The sequence below is a fragment of the Oenanthe melanoleuca genome, chromosome 14 (genome assembly GCF_029582105.1).
Source record: "Oenanthe melanoleuca isolate GR-GAL-2019-014 chromosome 14, OMel1.0, whole genome shotgun sequence".
NCBI classification, from domain to species: domain Eukaryota; kingdom Metazoa; phylum Chordata; class Aves; order Passeriformes; family Muscicapidae; genus Oenanthe; species Oenanthe melanoleuca.
In genome coordinates, this window is record NC_079348.1 from 5,034,995 (window position 1) to 5,059,983 (window position 24,989).

At 39.6% G+C, this 24,989-nt stretch overlaps 1 protein-coding gene across 2 annotated transcripts; it reads right to left on the reverse strand.

Annotated features, from left to right (window-relative positions):
- IQCE (IQ motif containing E) lies at window positions 1-24,898 on the reverse strand. Of its 2 annotated transcripts, none has more exons than XM_056503556.1 (23): window positions 24,745-24,898; window positions 22,953-22,993; window positions 22,298-22,340; window positions 21,682-21,822; window positions 21,260-21,391; window positions 20,236-20,306; window positions 19,590-19,703; window positions 19,166-19,216; window positions 18,588-18,658; window positions 18,296-18,368; window positions 17,845-17,894; window positions 15,547-15,704; window positions 15,026-15,081; window positions 14,509-14,717; window positions 13,639-13,743; window positions 12,796-12,898; window positions 10,486-10,581; window positions 10,241-10,264; window positions 9,266-9,361; window positions 8,122-8,249; window positions 7,322-7,428; window positions 3,097-3,185; window positions 1-594 (listed from the first exon to the last, which is right to left on the reverse strand). In XM_056503556.1, exons 1-23 carry the CDS (start codon window positions 24,791-24,793, stop codon window positions 547-549), a joined length of 2,055 nt encoding a protein of 684 aa, XP_056359531.1. In that variant the 5' UTR covers window positions 24,794-24,898; the 3' UTR covers window positions 1-546. The 2 variants fall into 2 exon arrangements, with proteins under 2 accessions (XP_056359531.1, XP_056359532.1); XM_056503557.1 differs by having other exon boundaries at window positions 3,069-3,185.
- Window positions 24,899-24,989: the final 91 nt, after the last annotated feature.

Here is a 24,989-nt window from a genome sequence, read left to right on the forward strand (position 1 = left end):
TCAACATCTGGTTATAAACTTTATTTCAAAATTCAAGAGTTCAAAGAAAATACACTGCAATTGTTTTAGCTTTTCAAAGATCCCAAAATAAATTATATAAAATACTTGCACAGTTCTAAATATTAAAAAGATCATAAAAATTAATGGTGCTCTCATATGCCAAGATTAATCCTTTTCCATTTTGACTACATTAGAAGTTGCCTGTGTAGGGATTATTTTTAGAGCTATGCAGGAAACAATACAGATTTCAGGTCTTGATGCCTCAGTAAAGATTTACAGGCAAAGGCACTTAAGGGCAAAAAGAGATCAAGAGAGATAACGTCCCATTAAAGTCAGATCTCTGCACTCACACAATCTCTAACTAACACTGCTGCAAACTGCAGAAGGTTTTAATGCAGAAACATTATTGCATATCAACAGAATGGAAAGTGTGCTTTTAGATTACACAGGGTACAGGGGAGTTTAATTTTTATTCAAGACCTTGACACCCCCACAAGGTTTCCAGGGCTTCCTGTTTTTCAGAATACAAGTGTGCTTGTCTTGGGTCTATCTTGGCAGGGTTAAGCCACACTGATTTTTACTGTTCTCAGCTCCCTGTTAAGGAAAAATGCCATTTATTCAAAAATTAACTTTTTCTTCCTTCTCTATGCCAGATTTATCGGTGCTGACATTCAGATAGATAACCACAGAACCAAACCTAGTGTCAATCACTACTCCCTCCAACACATTCCATCAGTGTACAAAAACAACACATAAGGTTAATACTGTGAAGGTTTCTCTTCCTACTGTACCAAACTTCTGTGTAGTGAACACACCATTATCTTCCAAAGTAAGATATGAGTTTGAAGGCCATCTTAAGGTTGGTATCAGATTTTTGATAGCTGGGAGATAACAACCCCAAAATTAGAAAGTTTTAGACACATTTTGATTCACACCCCAGAAAACACCTGCTCCTTTTTACCCTGGTTTCTGCCTGTGTCTGGGTCATCCCAAGGTCCTATCTCCCATTTATCCCAGAATTTGTCTATTGACAGGGCTGCTGCTGGTCACATGTTCAGCTCAAACACAAACCCTACTGCTCTGTATCAACTTCCTAGTAGTGGTGTATTGCTCATTACAGAACAGTAAAGTAAAAGAGTGTTTTCTTTATTGCATTTGCTGCCCCAGTATTTCCCTGTAGGATGACAGGCAGGTTTTTGGTATCAGCCTTGGTCCTGACAGATTACACTGTCTCCCTTTAATGTGTCAGACCTCATCTCTGGTTACTCTCTGGAGAGATCCATGACAGAGTCACAGTTACAGACCTGAAATATTATACACAACAACTCAGTACAGCACTGCTTCCATTTAGCAAAATGACCCTTCTTCTTAACATGACTTCCAGAAAAAGAAGGAAACAGATCCCAGCTTCTACCAGAAGGATCTATCCATTTTCTTTTATATATATTTTTTCCTCCTTCCTGCAGATGACAGCCATGTGACCAAAGCACCAGCAGGAAAAATTTACCCAGTGGGAGTGCAAATGACATTCTTCAGACTGCTTTGGGTATGGAGAGCTCCCAAAACTGCCTTTGGAAATAGCACAGGCAGCATTTCCACCGATGGGATTAAATGAAATCAGCTGCATTGTGCTGCAGCCATCCAGTTTCCTCTTTGGCTGTAAGTACTGGCACAAACTATGATAAGCCTCAGATAGTGCTTCATTGAAATCACAGAATTGAGACAGCCCTGACTTATTGGTATTCTGAGAAACAGTGGTGACTGATTTTTAATTTAGAAAAGGTGATAAAAATCTTATATTTAAGAGTGTGCTTTCTGTTTACAGGAAACTTTATTACTCTTTGATGACAAAGAAACCATTAGTGTTTCCAGAAAACCTTCACCACGTGCTTGTAAAATTAATTTCCCCTTCCAATAAGTATCATGATTTATCTAGTTCACCTTAAAAAACCCCACACACATTTCAATGTCTTTGAAGGATGTTGGTGCAACAGTAGGAACTATCCAGTCAAATGAACAGTCAGTAGAGAAGATCTGGAATGACCCCCCCCCCAATTAAATCCTCAACAGCCCATCAGCCTTTGGTGTTTCCATGGATAATTACACTGTGAGTGTTTTTTCTAGATGCAGTCCTAATTTCTGTTATAATCCAACCTACCACTTCTGCTCCCAAACCAAACTGCCTTGATTAGGTATGAGCAATGTAGCCAGATGAACATTCCAGACACTTCTATCTCCTGTGTCAAGTATTTTTACACGTTAAGAGTTGACCCTGCAAAACACACACAATATGCGACTTTTTAAGCAGAAAAAACACTCACAAGGATATCCCTTTACAACACTCTCCTGCAATTACACACCTGCCCTTCCAAGTCCCAAAAGTTGATTATATCATCACCCATTTTAACACAAAACAGTACTACACGATCATCATACATACACATGGAAAAGGTCAATAAATAAGACAAACCAGCTGATACAGTGGGCCTAGAATAGCCCTATGACAAAGAAATGGCTTTCTAAAAGCCTTTACAAGGTTTGCACAGACTGTAAACGCTCAATATAAAAATAAACAAAAAAGGTATTAAAATATTATACAGTAAAAAATTTGAAAAGTGAAGCAGAGATAATAAATACCAGTTGCACCCCTTTGAATACATGGGCTAAAAACTGGAGTTATGTCATTTACCATTTTCTGATTAAATTATAAACAAATTATTTTAGTTGACCTGGAACAAAACTTTGTTTGGCATCAATTATCTTAAGGCTTTATTGCTTTCATTTAAATTTGACAACTGAATTTATAATCCTCATTGTGAAGCAAAACATTAATGTGTTTTGGTTGAGTTTTTAAATCCAAACTCTCTGTGTACCAGGAGGGTAAGGTTAACAATCAGTCAGTGCAGAGACAACATATCAAAGAATTACTCATTTGTAGCAGAAATCATGTGAACTGTCATTAAAAAGGGGCCGATATTCCCCCTTGTTCCATCTTTGATATGCTTGATCTTGGTACAGTTTTGTTATTGAACCAAATAACTGAAGATCACCAGAGCCTGTTACCAAACCTTAGAAGTGGCTGTAGCTTTTCTTCACCTGCAGCAAGGGAGGGACAACAACAACGTCGTCGGAGTCGTCGGAGTGAGCCTCATCCAGGGGCACACAGGGAGCAGAGCAGCACCTGCCTGAAATGATCCCAGCAAACAAGGTCACCAACAAACAACACTGACCAAAACAGACCCTTGTGCCAAGTGTGGTATTCTCTGAGCCATTCAGTTTCTAATCTTACCTGGAGTCATCCAGTTATGGATAACTCTGATCTTTTTGTGTGTGGAGCTATTTCTGCTCCTCTTTAATGAACCAGCAATAGTTGAGCTGACACACTGACCTTGCATGAACTCTCTTATTGCCTTTAAATCTTTGCAAGGGGTTAAACACACCATGCAAAGCCATTTGATACTGAAGCCATTGCAGGTCAAAACCAAATATTTACTAAATGGCCAGGAAAGGAAAAACTGACCCAAGCTTAAACTATGCAGAGAGGTCACAATGAGAACCTGACTCAGAACTAAATGGAACAAACTGAAATAGATGCAAAGAAAGGTAGAAGCTCTCAGTCACTCTCTTTAACCCTTATACATGTAAAACACCCAAAATAATGTTTATATGCTGTTCTACTGCAATGACAATAAAAATAGTGACCACACCATTAGGTTTTTCCCTTTATTTCTAATTTTGTTCCTTTGCTATTTTCCCGGATGTGTTTCTAGATCTCAACCATTCCAATGTTTGAAGACGTATTCAGGTTGTGAACAGATATTCCTGATGATTCCAGTAAACACTGGAGAATCAGAGGCATAAAATGAGTATGTACAAAGTCCCTGACACAAGAAGAGCAGAACCAGCAGCTTATAACCCCTGTGCAAGAGATGTAGGAACTAAATGATGACTGCTATTAATACCTTCCAGCACAATATCCTCCCCTCAGCTATTAATACCTTCTAGCACAATACTCTTCCCTCAGCTCCACTTAGTTTTCAGTTTCAAACATAAATTCTCTGAAAAGACTCTCCCAGAGAAGAAAACAAATCAAGACAACCTGTGGTAGAAAGAGGAAACAGGCAAGAAGCCACAGCCTGAGGTTTTGACCTGAACTGGAGGGCACACAGAGAATATTACCCAGGGAGAACAGACCTGCCATAGGTCTTGTAAAGAAATAAGATTCCTGACACAGAAAAAAATATCCTGGTATGGAAGAATAGGCATAAACAGAAAGTGGAACATGGAATAAAGAAAAGGGACCACAACTGGCCCAGGAATAGGAAAAGAGTGACTGACAGAGTCTGTGAATGGCAAGGGGGATGCAGGGAGGTCATTACATTGACCTCAGCCTAAAAAGCAAGGAAACACATGATTTTCTAATTAAGTGAAAATCTCCTCTGGACTAGTCAACAAATAATGTCAGAGTTTTTCAGGGAAATTTATGAGACAGTAGCACTGGTGATATGGAGGAGCAAAGGGAACTGCCAAAACCAGGCATGAGACCCAGAAGAAGCAACTCTAAGAATAAACATATTATACACTAAATAGCTAAACATTATCCAAATCACCCTTGATTATATCCTGCTCTTGGCTTATGAGATTTTCTTGTCCTCATAATCAGTTTGATATCAACTTTATCTTGGTGCTTGTGGAGGGTAAACACTGATAAGAGTTAAGGGTTGTATGTAAATTCATTATGATTCCAAAAAAGCCTGAAATGAAGTTAATAGTTGCAGCCAGAGTGGTCAGTAATATGCAAAGAGAAACACTGCCCTTAATCAAGATTGCTGTGCATGTACAGAACATATTCTTCCTTCCTGTCCCTCCCCTGAGAGAATAAAACAAAACACAACACCAAGTTTCACAGGCTGAATTGTTAATATCTGTTTCATTTTGTGGGAAACAGCAGAAATGGCTTCATAAAATCCCCTGGTCCTGAACACAATCAAAGCAGCACTGAATAATACACTTTAAAAAAATATGTTTTCTTTTCCTAGAAAATACAGAGACATCTAACCTGATGGAAACAATGAATGACAAGTTCTGCAATGCTACACCAGGACTATATACATTCATTCTAGCAGATGTATAATGTTTTTTAAAAACACATTTTCATCTTCCTCATTGTTGTTAAAATAATGCCAAAAGGGTAGTGAATTGAAATGATTTACTACAATACAGATATTGACTGAAAGCTTAAGATCATTTTAAGACCTAGAGGTCATGAAATGTAAGTTTGGACTTGGGACAAATGAAGAAAGAAATTGTTTAACAGCTGCATGACTTAAAGCCATAAGAATTTGAGTGCTTTTAAATCACTCAGCTGTTCAACAAGCTCCTTGTCTGTCGTCCTTTCCAAGCTGCAGGATGACCACTGAAATCCCAATTTACCATTAAACCCCAATTTTGCCAGTGGATTTTTGTATCAGTCATGAGCTCAGAATGGCAGGGATGGACTTTTAATTAACTTTAATTTTAGATTAAGCTACATAAATCCATGTGGCAAAATACCAAATAGAACACTGAGGGGTTGCATTTACATCAGGATGCTCACCTTCCTTTAGGAGGTTTTCCTCAATTCATCTTTTGGGAGATTATGGTTAAACATTCCCATGCACCAAGACCTAATACTTCAGACAGCTCAGTGCCAGGCAGTCCTTTGGGCAGCTGTGCAGTTATTGAAGCACATCCCCAGTGTGCCTCTCTACAAAGCACCTGGATACATTCTGTCCTCATCCCAGAGCTTGAAAACATACCCCAAATTCATAAAATCAGCAGCAAACAAAGCCTGGTCTGCTCCAAATCACTTCTTTTTGATATTCAACAGAAAAGGACTGAAGGAAGAAAGTTTGAAAGTATGGTTTCCACTCTCTCTCTCTTCCAGTATAAACTATTCCAGAACTTCTTCACTCATCAACTTGTCATCATAATCTGCAATAAAACTTAGCTTAGGAGACTTCACAGCTAGACAATGACTGTGCTCTGCTGGTATTCATATGACTGTGTTTACTGGACTTGCTCATCTTACACTCTCTTTGGGTCTTAGAAGGACTAAACATTTAAAGGATTCTTTCTTTTTGAGTAGAATTTCACAACTGATTTACCCTGGCTTTAGAGTGAGTACACCAATAATGCTCAACTGCTGCAGTAGAGCTCAGGCAAAACAGGGTGCTGCAGCACTACTTTTTTTCCTGGATACTATAACCAGATATAATTAAAGTCACTCAAAACTCAAACATCTTCAGAAGCAAGTACTACTACTCCTTCACAAAATAGAATGTGCTTCTGAATATGGAACACAGTGAAGTTTCCCAAACACATTTTCTTCTATTGAAGTGTTACCTCTGTTTTCACAAGCCCTGCAAATCTGGCTTACTCCCCACCTCCTATCTTAGAGAAACAGCCTCACTGCTTACAGCATTCTGTGTCTCTGAGCAAGCCTGCAGGGACTGGCAGCTTTTCATTGACAAAAAAACTGAATCAGTGTTTCTCAGGTCACACTCGAAGTTGCTCCTTTTTTTCCCCAACTGGTCCATAAAAGCCTAAAATATCCCACTCTGGACAGAACCAGCCCTTTTCAATTTAACTCCTTTGAAGCTGCATGTCTAAGGCTGTTTTATCTGCAGCATTGTTTTGCCTTTCTTACTCAGTACTTCTAACATCCTCCTAAAAGACTCTTTGGCTTTAACTCCATCTTCTCACAAACAGCAATAAAGAATCCAAGAAGAAATCCAAATGGCACAAAGGCCATAGAAGAGATTTTCTCAGTTTGTATTACAGTAGTACTTGCTGGCAAGGTTATCCAGGACTTCATTTTTCCCCTTACTGCAGCAACTGAAGACTGCTGAAAAAAACATGACTAAATGCACATGGCTGCCTAGGATGGCTCTTTTTAGCAGCTGTCTGTCTGTCCTCTGCAGAAACTATGTCAGGGTGGTGAAAATGCTCTCAGCTACAGGGCTGAAAAAGAAGCAGAGAGGCAATAAAGGGGAACACCACGTTCCCTCAACAATTACCACTTACACCAGAGAGACCTTCCAAACCACAGCTGGGACAAGCAGACAAAGCACTGTGAAGAAGCTGGTGCTGATACTGTCAAAACTTTTATTTTTTATGTAGGGAACTGCACGTGCCAGTAGAAGCAACATGTCACCAAATGAAGCCACACACATAGAATACAAGGATGCACATGTGTGTGCACATGCAGATGTTCTCTATAAAACTGTGCATGCACCCACTCAAAACACACAGACTTCTGAACACAGGGGAGGGAGATTACCAGGAAGAGGAGATGTGAAGACTGAAGGTCTCTGGAGTGCTGCTGAGCCTGGTTTCTTCTCTGTGATATAAATTGCAGGATCTGCTTTTGCACTGGGCACAGAAAGCCTGCAAAGAGACACACTCAGAGCATGAGGCACAGAACAGTGTTTGCAGTCTCTCTTCACAGGCTGTGCTGAAAAGTTTCTTGTGTTGCTACTCTATCACCTGCAGAAGTGAACCCAGACACTAAATAGAGGTGACAGCCATGTAACTCTCCTTGTAACCATGGCAGCCAACATTAAAAACTTTCAGAGCAGTAAACCCTGGAGAGAAAGGAAGTATTTTTCAAGACACAGTCACCATAAACCTAAGCAGTAATCAAATCCCTGCACCCTGCCTGAGCTAAATGACTTGATGGCATTCTAGCTTCTCCTTCTTCTTCCTCCACATAACCCTTCACCTGCACATGTCAGGGCTTCAGATCCACACATTAAGCAAATGTATCAGCAATCTGTGTGATAACAACAGTAACCTCTCTGTTCCAAAGAGCAATTATTTCACTTTACTTTCACTCACTGCTATGGAAAACAACGTGCAGCAGGATATGGGAAGACTCCTGCTGCCACAAAGCTCCTTTTAGTTGCACATCTTTTGAATCTTCTCAGGAACAAGCTCTTCCTTGTCTTTTTTGTAACAATGGCCTTGTTCTCCTTCTCTGCCAAGGAGCCCACACTAAAATTCTATTAAAAAATTACTCCTCTCCTGTAATAAAAATAATTTTGCTGTTACATGTTGCAGAAGCCTCTAGCCCTTGCTTACCTCTCCTGAAGCAGTCCTGTACGTGCTAAGTGAGCCCTGAAAATGGACTGGATGAATGTCACAATCTCATCACCCTCCTTGCAATCAGAAGAAAAGCTCAAGGAGTCTGACATGGAAGAGCAGGAGTTCTGCAAAGCAATCAGATTAAAGAAAACTGACATTTTACAGATTGCACAGAAGCTTGACAGAACCTTTCACAATCTCATTCTTGATTGTGAAACTGGCAGTAGAACAAACATCCCCATCTTTTGGTCTGAAGTTTTTAAGGTTTTGTAAGACTAAATCAGCAGGAAATGCAAATCTGATCATCATATAAGCTTTGAAGCATCAGCATTCAATTAATGAAAGAGCAGACACCTGCAAGGAAAGTTCATTTATTTTCCAGGAAGGAAGCCTTTTGAAGATTAAGGAGGTAAGACAACCTTCATAATGGATTTATTTTCTGCCTGTATCAAACCAAGTATTCAGTCCTCCTACATTGGGCCAGTTTACCAGAATCAAAGAACATGGAAAGTGCAATCAGATGGACAACCTGAATGGAGAATTACAAATCAACTATAGCCTGCTAAAGGTCCAAAGGATATTTATATAACCTGGCAAATGATTTACAGAAACTGAATGTTTAATTGGTAAGTACATTTTTTCATATTCAGAACTAAATAATCTGGAGCAAACTGAGACATGATATAGGACATCAAGTCTTGGGCTGAGCATGCTTCACCAAGACTCCTTTACTTTCCAATCCAATAAAAGATGTTTTCCAGATTCTAATTGCTGAACTTTGGTGAAAAAAGTTTATCTATTACTCCAGTGATCGAGTAGTGAACTCTTGAGAGCAGGTAAAGTTTTGAACAGCACTCCAAATTAAAAAGTTAAAGGATGTGTTATCTGATAGGAGAAACAGAAGGGAAAAAAATATCGTTACAGTCTTAGAGGCCAAAAGGCTGAGAAGTTACAGCTTTACTTCTAAGAAAAAGGAAGCCAGGGAATGAGCTCAGTATCTTTACAGAATTACAGTGGTGTTGCCAACAGCAATTAAAACAATCACCAGGTGAGGCAACAAATTAAGCCTGGAAGTAAAGCCCTTTACACTGCAAGATAAACACAGAGTGATGCTGGGACATCCATCTGCCCCCACAATTACCTCAGTGAGAGACTTTGCATCAGGCACCCCAACATGCAGCAGCACTTTCTGTCGGGATAAATGTCCTCTGAAGGCTGCCTGCAGCAGAACAACTGCCTGGCATGGAGAGAAGAGGCCATTAGCTCCCCTGAAAGATAACCCACAGACATTCCACCTCCAGGGGCAGCTCTGGGGTTTAAATCCCATCTGGGAGGTGCTCAGGACTGATCCTATCAAATGCAGTGAAGTTCCAGCTGCCAGCACCAGCCTGCATTTCACCAACACAGCACCATGCTCCATTCCCACATTAGGGTCTGGTACCCAGAGGGCTCTGAGATGCTCTGCTACAATCAGAAACCAGGCCAAGCCTGGCAGACCTTGTGGTGATTTCACTGACTGCAAGGCCTTCCACTCCCCTCAGAGATTTTACTGAGTTATAATCAACAAAAAGCATTTAGAACAATATGTTTGTGTCATATGGTTAGAATTAGCTGTAATTTCTGAAAGTGGGATTTTCAGTGTTCTGGAAGAAATAAAGGTAAGATGCTACATTGTGCTATTTGATAAAAAACAGTTTAAAACCCTTTTGCAAAGCATTCATCAAGAAGTGACTTTGTGTGACAGATTTGTCAGTATCTTCATAATTCTCACAGACATTTCTCCTTAGCAAAAGCTCCAAATCCTATTTCAAGTCTTTCTGAAGAGTCATCATTATGAAAATTAAATCATGATTAGAATTATCTCATTCAGAAAAACTTTCTTGTCTGTTGGTATCAGATTTTGTTCAGAATTTTCAGATGCTTTCACCTTGCAGAAGGTACCAACTATGGAAAATTTGAGACCAAAAATATGAAACCACTGACAAAACACATGACACAAAATCAGGATGTCAGAAGGAAGATTATAGCCAGCCTGAAGAACAAATATTTTCTTGGTTGTTTACCCTTTGATACAAGTTAAATCTGCTATACTGTTTTGTATCATAAACACACTCACCTCATCCAGAGCAATTTCTTCTTTCTGAAATGAAAGATGCTGATGTTAATACCACAAATATATACAAGTTTTAGCTAATAAAGTTTTGCCAAATTTTCCCAATAATTAAAAGACACAGAAAACACGTGTCCCAACCCCTGCCAAACTCAAACAACATAATCTCTCAAGATGTGTGGATAGATGCTAAAACAAGAGTAAGATTCAGAGGGGGATATCCTTGCTGTTGCCTGATAGGAGAATCTCACCTTGGTTTTGTACATCTTCCAGTATCTCTGGATAATTTTGGCTGCTTGATCTTTCCTGTGATTTTCTTTGCCTGTAACTATGCAGACTGGTGGAGCCTGCAGAGGAGAATCTCTAAGTTAGCACAGTGAAGACACAGAGCTGTGAGGGAACAGATTACAAATGACTCAGAAAAATCAGCTCCAGAGCTCATCCTGCCTGCAGGGCAGGAGGAAGTTCAAGAGGAAACTCTCAGTTCTGAACCCTGCTCTTGTTCAAACTCATCATGGAGATGACACTTAGAGTGAAACACACCCCTGTCCCCCCCTTTCAGCCCTCAGCAGGGCATGGGAATGAAAAAGTTTCCATTTGCACAAACTCCTATTGCTCTGTGCATTGCTAAGGCACTGCTAACCCACTGCTTTGTTGCTCAGAAATGATTTGTATTTTATCAACAGACTGAGAACAAAAATCAGGTTATCTGATTTTGCAGTTCTTCTCCAGGAAAGACAAGTATTAATTAACCAGGGAGGTCTCTTATGTCTCATCCTGGCAACTGTGGCCCCATAATCATCTCTTTAAGCTTACTGAGAGCTGGCCATTGTATGACACCAAGCTTGTGTAAATTGGCATAAATCTACTCTTCTATCTTAATGAAGTTAATTAGAGGAAAAAGGAAGAAACCAAGAATAAAACAAGATTTTGTTCCAGTAATTTGTCCCAAGGTGTGGTTGCATATTCCACTTCTCACCACTTGATCCTTTTGATCCCTAATTATCCCACCCTAATAGTCATATCTCATATGCCAAACAAAAGCTAACTGTAAGTTTAAAAGACTAATTTAATTTGTTGGTGTAAAATTTTAACTAGAGGAACAAGAGATTTTATAGACTCCGAAAAAACCTCTTGATTCTGTGAAAAGAATTTATTTATAACCTAAAACCGCCGAGCTCCAGGCTTAAGTTCAGCAAATGGATCATGTCATATTAAAAATGACAACCTACTATTAAAATGAGAAATTGGTAGGAACTTAGTGATAATTACAAATAATGGGAACATTTCAATAAATGGATGGTTACTGGCCAAGAATATATATAGTCTGCAGAGGGAAAAAGGAGCTGTTTGTTGGCTGTTTTTAAAGACTCCACTTATTTGGTATTCAAAACATCCTCTAGCATCCATGAGCCTGTAACACACAGAAAAGAATCTACAGAATGGCACAGTATATCAGATACCAGAACTCTCTTAAGCCACTGGACATTTTTATTAGCATTTTTTACTGCCTGTATTTCAGGGTCTATTTATTTTTAAGTGCAAATCAAAATCCCTAGTAATAATTTCCAAGTAGTATTTAGTGAAATGAGATTAACATGGCCACAGGGCCTCTGAAAGCAGCTCTGGCAGTGTCCATCCATCTCTACTAGCCAATTACCTCACTTGGAAGAAGAACAAAAGATTGCAGAGATATCAAGTTCAGACATATTTTACAAAACACCAGACTGATTCCAGAGCCACATTTAAGACTGTCCAGGATTAACAGATGCAAAAATACATTTATTAGGTATTAGAAAAAAAGAAAGGAGAGGTTATGAATACCTCAACTCTAGGAAAACTTCACTTGAAAGTGAAGTTCACTTATTTCATTGTACTGACATCTTCCTAAATTCTTGACTCAAATATTATGTTCCATCAGCAGCAGAATTAAAACCCCTTCAATTTCCATGATAAATACTGTTCTACATCCTGTAAATCTTCCCATGAAAAAGCACCTCACTTCCATCCTAACAGAAAAGCAAGTGAGTATTTTCTGACTGGACAGCACTTGTGCCATAAGTGACCACCTGGCCAGCAGAAAAAACACTGAAAAGGGATTTTTATCTTTTATCATTGTGTCATTTAGTTGTGTCTCCATCCTTTATCTAAGTGTTAACTCCTACAAAACCTCCCTCCCTCTATAAAATCAGACTGAAATTAGGCAATGGCCTCAGACGCTGTAAGAAGATAAAAGTAACCATGAACTTTTTGTTTTTTCAGGTATTGAGAAAACCCCTGAACTAAGTCTTTTGCAACATTACACTGAACAAGAGGAAAAGCAACAGCAAGGCAGAGGATCACTGACAGAACAGCTTCAAGAACTCCCCAAGTTGCTGTGTTAATTATTGAAATAACTTATTTCCAACAACTATTGGGAGTTAACCATCATTATCGCTATGGCAACATTTAATGCATCTCTGAAAAAACACAACTAGCAGCTCTTTAGACTACCAGCTCCATTTGAAATCTATATCAGGCACAAGGAAAAAAGAAAAACATAAACAAAAATGTGGCTGTACCTTATTAAGGTTTTCCACCGTATCTTCTGCCATTTGTCTTTTCTCTTCCTCCAGTTTTAACTCCAGTTTCACTATTTTCTGGGTCAGGTTCTGAATTTCCTCACTGTGGTTGGAAAAGCAAAGATATTTATAGCTTACAGAAATTTTCTGAAAAATATGGAGCCTTTTTCATTACACTTGATTGCTTTGGATTTGTTTTTTAAGGCCAAAGAGGGAAACTGCACAGGATGATACCTGTTTTCATAGAACAGATAACATCAATTCTCAATCTGATAGCACAACCTTATGTTAAAATCTAAAAGACTCAAGCTTACTGTGGTAACCTTGATACTATTAATAATGTATTTATATCTGCTACAGTTTTATATTTGTCAGTCAAAGTCCTCTCTCAATAAACAATACTGAAATCACTTTTTTTCTGTGCCTCCCTTACACAGGATTATCACTCACAGTCATACAGAATACAAGGAATAAATGGAATGACAAAGAGGCAATGGTCTAGAAACACAGGCTAAGGTAAAGAGAGTACAAGGTTTTCCTAGAGGAAAAATGCCCGACCCAACATAAAAGCTTTTTCCATTTATCTCATCAATTTTTATTATAACTTAAATCTTATTTTTACTATACTACTTAGTCTTCCACTTCCTCTAAAAGCACTCTATAGAATTCTTCCCCTAGTAACTTACTCCATGCTTCCAAACACTACTGTTTAAAAGAATCCCCAGCTTCTTGCAGTTCAGATGAACTCCCATAGAATCTGAGCCACTTCAAAAGAGAATTATACTTTAGGAGATCTTTTCTTTTTTGGGTTCCAAAAGGATCTATTAATATAGAATGATTTACCTTAAAGTCTGCTCTTCTGTACTCTTTTCTTCCATCTTACTCTGCCACTTCTGCAGCTCCAGCTCCACTTCAGCCTTAGCCTGCAGTAACTGCTGGATATCTAATCTACAAAGGTACAAGAAAATTTAAGTGATACCTAAGACATTCACACTTCCACAAAGTAGTTATTTTTCTTTAAACTTCTCAATCAACTGGGTTTTCTCAAATTTGTAAAGTAACTAAATGTTTAATTTTTCCCTTTAAACAAAACAAAGTGCAAGCACACACTTCTGAGGAGCAAAAGGCCTCCTCACATGCTCACTGTGCATTTTTGTTCAGAAATGACACAGAAGGCAGTGTCACCAACACACCTCCCTGTGGGCATGTCCCTGCTCACAGTGCTCAGATTAACCTGACATACCACACAGTTAAGGCAATACAAACTGCAAATTTGTCTGTTCTGTCAGAATAGAAGCCACAGAGCATCTTAGGGCAGAAGTTTAAATAGAGAAAGTGAGAAATCAGGACAAAACATGTTGGGGGAAAAAAACCACACCAATTTTTACAGTATAATACGAGCAAGAAGTGCTGCATAAACATATAATCCTTCAAAGGGTTTTCAGTGTGGTTGGCAGAAAAATAAGCTCTGAAAAATGTGCTAGAAACAAGCAGAAATTCTCTTTTTCCATCCTTTGGCTTTTTTTCTGCAATGGAATTTTATGAAGCGAGTAGGATTAGAAAGAAGCTTTTGAAATAAAAATTGAAGGGATTCTCAAAATTAACTTTCTAGCTGAAGATGTGAAGTACTTATTACATCATTTCATAACAGGATCAGAAATGATGAAATAATTCACACCTACAGAGAACATTCCAGACAAGAATCACACTTACTCTTTACTGAGCAGGAGATTCTGAAGTGCCTTCTTATCACTCTTCAGTTTCTTCACCAGCCTTTGGAGGCGACAGCATTCTTCACCATGGTCTAAATGTTGGGATGCTGGATGATCCAGGTCCACAGAAGATGAAGATGACACAGCAAGCACTTGTGATGCCTCACTATCAGCTGAGGACACCCTGCTGCTCTCCATGGCACACACTTTCTAAGCAGGGTAAATTTACATGGAAAACACACACCAAAAAAAGAATTAAATTTAGCATGAAATTGCTTTATTTAGTCCATTAGAAAGGATCAAATGGAGGTTGATTCTAAAATGTGCATCTATATCTAACAAGTGTGGTAAAAGAAAACAGGGAGGGAGGGCTCATGCTACAGGTAGCAGGTTATGTGGATGAGGCAGAATGCAAAAGGCTGAGACATTGAAGGACAACATGCCAAGAGCACAAGGCAGTGGTTCTGCATTTTCTGCTCCCAGACAGGTAAGAAAGCCACTTAACCATGACCACTTACTTTTTCTAGATCTGAAATCCTCCTCACCAGCCTCTGTCTGCTCCACTCACTATAATCTAAATACAATAACAAAGCTTTAAACATGTAACTACATCCATGGGGCAACATTGTTTTGGCTTTTTGAAACTTCTGGCCATATCAAAAGACCATTTAAGCATCTCTGAATGCCAGCTTTAAATATCTACCAATGAAAAAATGAGAATGGGCTTAAAATATCTGACTTCTAAACAAATTAGCTCCAAAATCAATAAGCCACTCGTGTTCACCAGTTTTCAGCTATTGAAAAGGTTTCCTCTACAAATTCCAGTTTAGAATTCCTAGGGACAATACTAGAGGAAACACAGATCTGACTGGAGAAATCAGAGACTCCTGAAAGAAGGTTCTCATTCCAATTTTGCCACTCCTGAATCTTTGCCTTTGTAGTAACTCCCTTACTGCTTCTTTTGTAGGGTCCTGCTATCACACATCTTTCAGATGTACCCAATCCCCTGCCCCACGTTCACTGACTTTCTGGCACCTACTTTTGGTTTTACTGGGAGGAGGGGAACTGCTCAGCACATGATCCAGATCTTCCTTCAGCCTCCTATTCTCAGCCTGCAATTCCTTCATGTTCCTGGACAGCCTCAGCACAGCAGCATTCAGAGCCTTCAGTCGTTTTTGGGTGTCTCTGCCCTCTGCACTTGGAAAAGGGGTCAAAACCAGAAAGTTAACTTAAAAGCAGAGAACAAAGAAGCAGCATTAAAAAGAGAGAAGCAGCTTCACTATTCAAGTCAGATGGCTGAGCTGACAGCCTCAGTTCCCCCTTAATAACATTTCTCAACCTTTTTTCACTTGAGGAGTTACCTGTTCTTTTCTGAAAAAGGATGCAAAATCATCGTGCTCAACACTTCCACAATGGTTTTGTGTCAAATAAAAAAGATATTTTGAAACATTGAAAATTCATTTACTACTCTTACTTCCTCCCTCACTCTTTTTATGCACAAAGGCAGTTGCATGAATGTTATTTATCTTATTTTCTGTTTGTTTTATTAACCAACCTTATAATGCTTGACAGCACTCTGTGAACCTCTGATTTAAGTTTGTTCACAAAACAGATTTTTAGTGAGATGAATTATTTTTTCTTTATTGCTATGAGAAAAATCTTAAAAATTTACTTCTGGAAATAAAGGACTGAAGTAACTGACAGACTTGGTTTTGCACAAATGCCACAGCCAGTGACAGACACAGAACCTCACAGAACCTTATTCCTTATGAAGGAATCTTACATCCCATCCACTGGAAGGTAAAAGGGCAGCCTACAGTTAGCATATCAGAGTGAAAGGCTGAATTTTTAGCTGACCTCCTTTTTAGAAATAAAAATTAAATGAAGAAAAAACCAAACAAAATAAAGGCTGTCCTCATGTCATGGATGTCTATCTACACAGCTTTCCCAGAAGGAAAAAAGAAGTAAAAACCAAAACACAACACACCATCAAAATGGGTTAGGGACAGGAATAATAAAAATCATAACCTTACCACTCAGTGACATCATCTAAATCTAAATTAAAGAGTCTATTTCAGTCCATTTTGAGGGCTTGAAAAGTTAGTTTCTAGCTACAACTGGATACTACAGCTTCACATATAAATAATCATACTTCAGTATTAACACAGAAAAAGAGAAGCCAAATGCCATTCACTCCAGGCAGAACTAATGGAGACAAGCATCATGAAAGAAATACTCTCAAACAACTCTTTCAATATGCCAGAGTCCTGACCTTCAACATGATTTATTATTTCAGTGCTCAGCCTCTCCAGCAGAGACTGACAGTCATGTAATGGAGAGAGACTGCCCTGACCACCACTTTTTAAAGCTATGAATAAATGAGGACAAGGAAGAGATCTGATGACTCATTTTCACCTCTAAATAAATTAGGTGTGATGGCTTAGAGCCTCGAGAAGCTGGTCACTGCAGGCCTGAGCCAAAAGATTTATTTTTTAAAAAAAAGTGACACACCAAATTGCAGTTTTCAATCCATGAGCAACAGTGAATTAGGGAACACAAGCAGTATAAATAATGACCCTAAGGAATTCTCACGTGTTTCTATCAATATAAATAATTACACTCAATGTTAAGACAGTTGTCTGTACTTAACACTAGGAGGTCAAGTATATTTTGAAGTGGTGTGGTAACAAATTTTACTGTCCTGCAAGTTTTTCCAGCTCAAATAACACTCACTTGCAGTGATGCTTTTAATTTGCTCTCTTAGTGGAGCTTTGTCTTCTGCTTTTGTGCTTTGACTTTTATTGCCTTTATAAACTGCTCAGCCTCATCACCATGTCCGCATTTCCACACCAGTGACAAGCACTAGTACAAGCTTCTCTGACCCAATTTACTAGTCTGTGCTTCTGTACCAAAGGAAAACAATGTTTACTCCAAGAAAATTTTCTTTGCAGCACATGCTCCAGAGCAAGATGCAGAACTGACTCAAGTGTGAAATGCCAACCATCCAAGGAGTTTGTTTCAATTACCAGTGATGCCAGAATAGGTGTGATTATGAGGGAAGATGCAACAGAGATAAATTTTCAGCGCTATCATGTACTTTTAAAATAGCTCTGGTATTTTTCCACATCCACAAAATGATCTATCTACAAGCAAAAAAATGTGACTAAGACATGTTTCAAGACTGTGAAGCCAACCAAAGCAGTACCAAAAAGCAAATCCAGCAATCTAAATGACAAAAACTGTTCCCAGGTAGTTGTTTTCCATCAGGTAAAGTAGGAGTCAAGTGCTGTGTCAAACACATGCATGCAAACATTTGCCTCAAAAGAATCAAACATACTTTTTCCTCATAGTCTCAGACTTGGCCAGGAGCAGTTGGAGGCGATGAACCTGTGAAACACAGATTCCATTAAGGAGCATTAGCAATGTCAGCTTCCACAGCAACATTTGTTCATCAGGTGAAAATCAGCACAAGACTCTCTGGCTAGTAGCAGAGCTAATGATGCCATCACTGAAAATCAGGCTACTGTTATATTTGCTTCCATCTCAACATGACATTTATGGATGTACAGTGGGTTCTTTATTTGCCCTTTTTCATCAACAGACTCAATTTATTGAGGGAAAATTCAGTACATACAACTGGAGCTATAAGAAGAACTATGAAAACCTGCTACCAATGACAGGTACTGCTAAGGTACAAGAAACTTGTCTTAAACTTCCATTTACACTTTGACCCAACAACTGACCAGCTTCCTGTCCTGCATGCACACTGAAGGACCTGCTAGACATACCTCTTCATAGTAGGTTTCCATGGCTAACCTCACTTCTTCCAAATTATTGGTCTTCATGTCTGCCTGGAATTCACTAAAAATAGAATAATACAAAAAAAATCCAGTCAGATCAGCAAAGACACTGCAACCTGGTGGTTCATAATTTTTTGATTTATAATTGCCAATACGTTCTTGGGAGTTTACTAAAATGTTTTAAGGAATAGAACACATATGAAAAATAACATGGATCTCCAGTTCTCTTTATTAACTCATCCAATACAAGCCTCTACCTCCTACCCCCTCACAGTCATACTTAATAGTGCTGTCTTTCTCCTTGCACTGCTCTTCGAGCTTGACAATCTTCTGCTTTAATCCAGTAACCACCTACAGAAAGAACAAAGAGCTCCTGAGTCCTTGAATAATCTGTCTCTTCACAGGTCTATTCCTGTCTGCCCTGTCTTTATAAACTGTACCTAATCAGATATACTTATTTCTACATATTTCAGTACTTAGTAAATCATATACATCTGCTACCTGGTAAAAAAAGAGAACACTGATGAAACCAGACGCCTGATTTCATAACGAGCTTAAGAATACATTAAGGATAAGGACACAACCATAAAATAAAAACAACATTGCCCATTACCTTGCCAAAGCAGCAAACAATGGGGAGAATATTCCCTTAACAGATTCAAGACAATGACAAAGAAAGCTCCCCAAAATAATGTGAATTCTAGATTTTTGTTACTGACTCCTTACCTGCTAACAGAGATAAAAGTTATGTGATTCCATAATTGATTATTCTTTCTGACCTAATTTTATTTCTAGTAGTGGTTCAACTTAGCAGAGAAAAAAGCACAAATGAAAGCAGGAAGTGGTGAAGACACTTACCCATCCATTATCAGTCTTCTTTTCTGACAAAGCTCGTGCCAACTCAGAGCCCTGCAATGTAACACAGAAAAAGCAAGTGACCAACTCTCAGGACTGATGAATCCATCATCCTGCAAAAGGTTAACTCCCTTCTACTCTAAGGCAAAATATTCAGAAAGTGGGCCCCTAATGAGACAGTATTTTTATTTTACCTTCAGAAATTAAAGGTATTTGAACTAAATGAACTTTTTGTGCTAAATGAACTTTTCTGCAGTGCATGGCATCATCTTCCTTTGAACTGAGCTGTACTGCTGATCAGAGATGCACAGACTAGAAATCATCCCTTCATAGCACCTCTCATATTCCAGCTCATCACTCCTAGGAGTCACCACACTACAAACTCCTACTCTTTTGCCCCATTTTTGTCCCCTCAAGAAATACTCACCCTGGAAGGATCCAGCAGTTGTTCAATCTGTTTATCCTTTCTATTGTTCTCCTCTTCCAGTCGACGGAGTTTTGTTTTCATTCGGTCTCCCTCATTCTTCTGAGCCTGTACTGTCTAAAAAGGGGGAGAAAAAAATAAAGTACATTTCAGAAATAGGAAAATGCAGGGTTTTAACATGGAAACAATATTTTGATGTCAAAACCAATCCAATTATGATGGTAAAGATGACATGGAAAAAGAGGCAAAAACAGCCAAAACACAAAACCATCCCACTGGGCCAGGGCAGACAGCAGGACAGGACAGTTTAGGGAGGAGACAGAGGGAAAATAAAAGGAAAAGGTCTAACAAAAAGGCAACAAATTATCAAACACAGCCATGGTTTTTGCCTATAGGTAATCCAAGAGTTCAACAAGCCCAGTCCTCACACTTCATACACTGCTCTAGAGAAAACCCACTCTAACCATATAATCACAGTGAAACTGTCTTAGACAGACACAAGTTTTAGTTTTGCCCTACATTACAAATGCAAAAATGTGGTGAATGTCTCAAGTTGTAGAAATCAAAATATTCTGGATCATTAAGGCCAGGACATGTACAGGAAGGAGCAATACCATGACTTTTTCTGTAGGTATCAGAGAAACTGTACCTTTTTCAGATCCATAATTTCATCATACATATCTTCTTTCTCTTTGTAGTCAGGAGTTCCAGGAATGTAGCCTACAGAAAGGGGTATGTAAAATAAGTAGATCCAAAAGAAGTATTTTTAACCAACCAGAAACCTTGCAGTTAAAAAGAAATATCTAGAACAGCACCAAAGTGGAAACTAGGCTTTTTTTCCTTTCCTTGAAGAATTAATTTTAGAACTGGAGGTGAAATGGAAGTGTTACTGTATGAAACTTCTGCCAGATTTGGCAGCCAATTTTTTCCTAATTACTTCTCTTTTCTGGTGCTATATTAAATATCCATCTCAAGAAAGATACAAACTTCACAGAAGACTGCAGCCTTCTCATCCCAATAAATCCATAATTTACAAAAGTTTACTAAAAGATGTCTAGAATACATTTTTCTATTTATGCTTAACATGCATAAATATATAATCTTGTAAAGTTGCCAGGAAATGTGTATCACCAGTAAAAGCATAGGTGTCATTTTAAAAGGAAGTGGAATTTTAAAGTTTACAGTTCTCCTTTAAGAAAAGCAGAATAAAACTTTGAAAGTTTGCTCTTCTCATAAAACTCATTTGATTTTAATGTCACAACCACATGATAAAACACTTTCTAGAGAAGAAGTAAAAGGAGTCAATTACATAGAATTTCAGACAAGCAGATGGTTTCTATCAATGGCTCCTAAACTATGTTTTGAAGTCACAATAAATTGTCTACAGCTGTCCCATTGAACCATATTATATTTGCAACGTTTTCAGCTGCAAATGCATGGCAATTTGCAAAAGTTCTGAAAGCTAATAGTGATTCATTGCTCAAAAAAATTGGAAATCCCTGCCTTAACCAATTTAGGAATCTCAAGGAGTATCTCATGGATCATATTTTGACACATATATTTTAGTAAACTAAAATGGCTCTTGCTTTACTGAAGCTAAGATCTTTAGCAGTGTGTGTTTTTAAAGGGGGAAAAAAGATCATTCATTTTTATCTACCCCACCATTAGTTTACCATTACTGGAAGAACGAGAATGTTTGGGCTTTTTCATTCCTAGAGCTTCCTTCAAATACTCTGGAGTGCTACTGGAAACGTTAGCTCGCACATGCCCTGTGTCAACATCTGATTTCAGAGCATGGCTCAATCCTGCCAAGAGAAATGGAACAAAAATGCAAAAATCAAGGATAATTGTGAATTAAATTTGTGGGATTATTCTGAGCAAATGCAACATGGAAAGCTCCAGATGCTGTTAATTATTCCCTCTATAAATGCCAATTTTCAAGATCAGATAATTCCAACCACCCAAATAAATAACAGGGAAATTATTTCCTATGTAGCCTTTAATCAAATACAAATCTACCTTCTAATAGTTTATATGTGAAGCTGTCCACAACAATGAATTTTATTAATAAATGCAAACATTTCTATACCAATACCTTGTTTCAGAGATCCCAGCCACATCTGCCTTGGATTTTTAACAGCTGCATTCTCAAAACAAGCACTGCTCGTTCCCTGCAGAGATCTCCAAGGTGCAGCTTTTTTGGGATACAGTTGTGTGCTTGAGCTGTAGGGAGACTCTACAGCAAAAGAAAATATCTCAGTGCTGCCTTCAAAAGCTCAAGGTCACTAAAATCCTTATGTCTTGTTCTTCAAAGTTTCCAGACTCAATGCTATTACTTGCAAAACTAGAATTTGACAGAATATTTCATACTGGCTTATACAGAGCAATGGACACTCACATAAAAACCAACCCAAACCCCAAAAAACTCCACTATAAAGTAAAAAATACAATTCCTGAAAATGAAGTAGTGAAAGTAGTTTATGTTGGAGAATCAAGAATTACAACCAACCCATAAATGTCAACATTTTAGTCTATACAAACTGGACTTCACAGGATACAGAACAGATCTCAAACAGGTGTGCTCTGCACACAGCAGTGAATAATTCTGAAAAGAATACCAAGATGTTGTCTCAAGTAAAGCTCCCAGTTCCTGTATCCCACAAATGTATCCAGTTTTGCAACTGCAGAATAAAAAGTTTTGGAACACTTACTTGGTGACTTTGGGGGCTTGTGAAAAATCTTCTTCTTTGACTTCTGAAAGAGAAATGGGTATTTTATACATTGAGAATACTCAACCCTTGAGACTTCATCATATAATCTCAAAATTGCCTTTAATCTCCATTTTCTATTAAGATCTTCAGTTCTAATAAGACAAAACCTTTCCTATAGAAAAGGAAAATAGTAGCATTAAGCATATGCAGATTTGGACACAGAAAGGGTCACCAGAATTAAGGTGGTGCCAACTAGAGTTTGATTATACAGATAAATTGTCAATTCTTGCTCAGAACATAAGATCTTTCCCATCAATATTAAATATGAATAGCAGCAAATTCAAGATGGTCCCAGAGGAGAGGATGACCTGCAGAGCCCTTTAACTAAAGGAGTTATTAAACTCCATTAAAGCTCTCTAAAATGATTACTTAATCCCACAACTTGATAGAACAGCAAAATAAAGCCAAACATCATTTGCAGCACCAGTGCTGAGAATTTGGAAGCCAGAATTACATCTGAAATTAGAGGCTTGTGACTCAAGCCCATTGCAGTGCCACTGTTCACTCTCCTCTCTGAGGGGTGCTTGGTGAGCACAGGGACCACACAGATGCAGCAGGAACTCAGAGGCCTTTTGGGGCATTAATCAAAACTCACCATTGCTGTGTCTGACTCCCAGTTTATCACAGACAGGTCATCTCCCTGGGAAACACAGAAAGGACATTTGCTACTGAATAACTGATTGTAATACACACCCAGAAAACTTTTACAATTTAACATAGTTGGAGTGCAATAAATCCAAACAGTAAACACTGTGACCAAAGCCTTTCTCTTCCATTGCATTGCTAAAATGTCAATTGTTTAAGATAAAAATAAGCCAGTTTCCAAAAACACTAAAGCCACTGAAAGATGGTGGAGCTCTTGCTGCAAAAGCCAGAATCATCTGTTCCAATGATATTGGGATATTGTGAAAGTCACTTCAGAAATGAACCATCATGGAATGCTTTGGGTTGGGAGAGACCTTAAAGATCATCCAGTTTCAACCCTTGTGCCATTAGCAGGGACACTCTGCACCTGAGTCACAGAGACCTGGCACTGCAGTGCACAGCATTACACCAGCTGAACCTTAGCTGGCTCTGCATTTATTTCTCCACCATTTAAGCTGAAACTCACTCAGCTCTTCCCTTCCCCACTTGCCTGTCCTACCCCTGCTCTGCTATGGAATTGTTCACTTCCTATATTGAAATGGAGAAGTGCTCAGGCCCAGGGAAAAAAACACAAACATAAGGAAGAAGACAAGTTTCCCTCCTTCTCAAATGCAAGCATATCCAGAGCTGAAGGAAAATTTCCACTTAGTTTTCAAATTATCTGGACACTGCCTTCACAGAAAGAGGGAAAGTCTAGAAAGAATCCACTTGCTGCTGACTCTGTGGCACTCAGCAACAATCTCTGGACAGAAGCTGATCTGTAAGATGCCTGTAAGAAGCAGGGGAGGGGATGAAGTATTTTTGGAAACTCTGTCTGGCACAACAGGAGCAAGGACTGACAACAGAGCAGGTTAAAGTGCTTGCCATGCTGGCTGAGAGCAAGCAGGGATGCTCCTCACACACTAGATCATACAGTTTTTCATTTCCTGAGGCAATGCTCCTCGCAGCACACTGATTAATTTTGTTATTTTAAGGCTATTTTTCATTCTGAAATATCTCTCTCCCTTACTGCAGCTATCAAGTTTGGAATCACAGAACACAGAGGGTGATCAGCCTTGATAAATGGTAACAACGAAACATTCGCCAGGATACAAACGCGCAAAAACAGCCCCACCACTGCTTGGTGACCCACACAGCCCCTGTGCTCCTGCAAAACCGCCCCAGCCAGAGCACCTACAGCTGGCAAAAACAGAATGTGGGGGCTCCCAAAGGGGCTCAAAACCTCCACTGCTTGTTGAGAGGGTAGGAAACAAACGCCAACACAGAATCACAAGATTATTTGGATTAATTATTTGGAAAAGCCCTGTAAGATCACTGAGTCCAACCTACGACCCAACACCACCTTGCCAACCAGACCACGGCACTGAGTGCAATCTCCAGTCTTCCTTTAAACACCTCCAGGATGGCAAATCCACCGCTTCCCTGGGCAACCCATTCCAGTATCTAATCACCGTTTCTGTGAAGAAATTCTTCCTAATGTCCAACCTAAGCCTTCCATAGCACAGCTTGAGCCCTTGCCGCCTCCATGCTGTGCTGCGGGGCCGTCAGGGAGACACGGGCAGAGCCCCGAGTCCCGCGGGCTGCAGGCGGCAGGAGCCATCGCTCCCCCCTGCGAGCCACCGTCCCGGCAAACCCGGCGGTGCCCCAGGGTTTTGTCCCGGCCTCGCGGGAGCGTTTCCTGAGCCGAGCCCGGGCCGAAGCAGGCCTAGACATGGGGCCGTCTCCTCCTCCCCGCCGCTCACTCCTTACCAGCTCCCCCTCCGCGGCCGCCTCGCCGGCCCCCCGGGCCATTTTGGGAGAGCGGCGGGAAGGCCTCACGGGGCGGCGGGGCCGCGGGGGCCCCCTCGGGCCGAGGCTGCGGGCTCAGGGCTGGGGGCGGCCATGGCCGCGGCGGCACTTCCGGGTCGCGGTAACCATAGCAACCGCTGAGCGGCGCCAGCGCCCCCCCGCGGCTCGGGGTAGTGGCGCATGCGCACTGCGGGAGGAC

Coding starts and splice junctions, on each gene's coding strand:
- IQCE (XM_056503556.1), bottom strand. CDS start 24,793: ATGGCCCGGGGGGCCGGCGAGGCGGCCGCGGAGGGGGAGCTGGTAAGG. Junction 12,899..13,638: donor ACAGAAGAGCAGACTTTAAG/GTAAATCATTCT, acceptor TTCCAACCACAG/TGAGGAAATTCAGAACCTGA. Junction 10,582..12,795: donor CGGTGGAAAACCTTAATAAG/GTACAGCCACAT, acceptor TCTCCTCTGCAG/GCTCCACCAGTCTGCATAGT.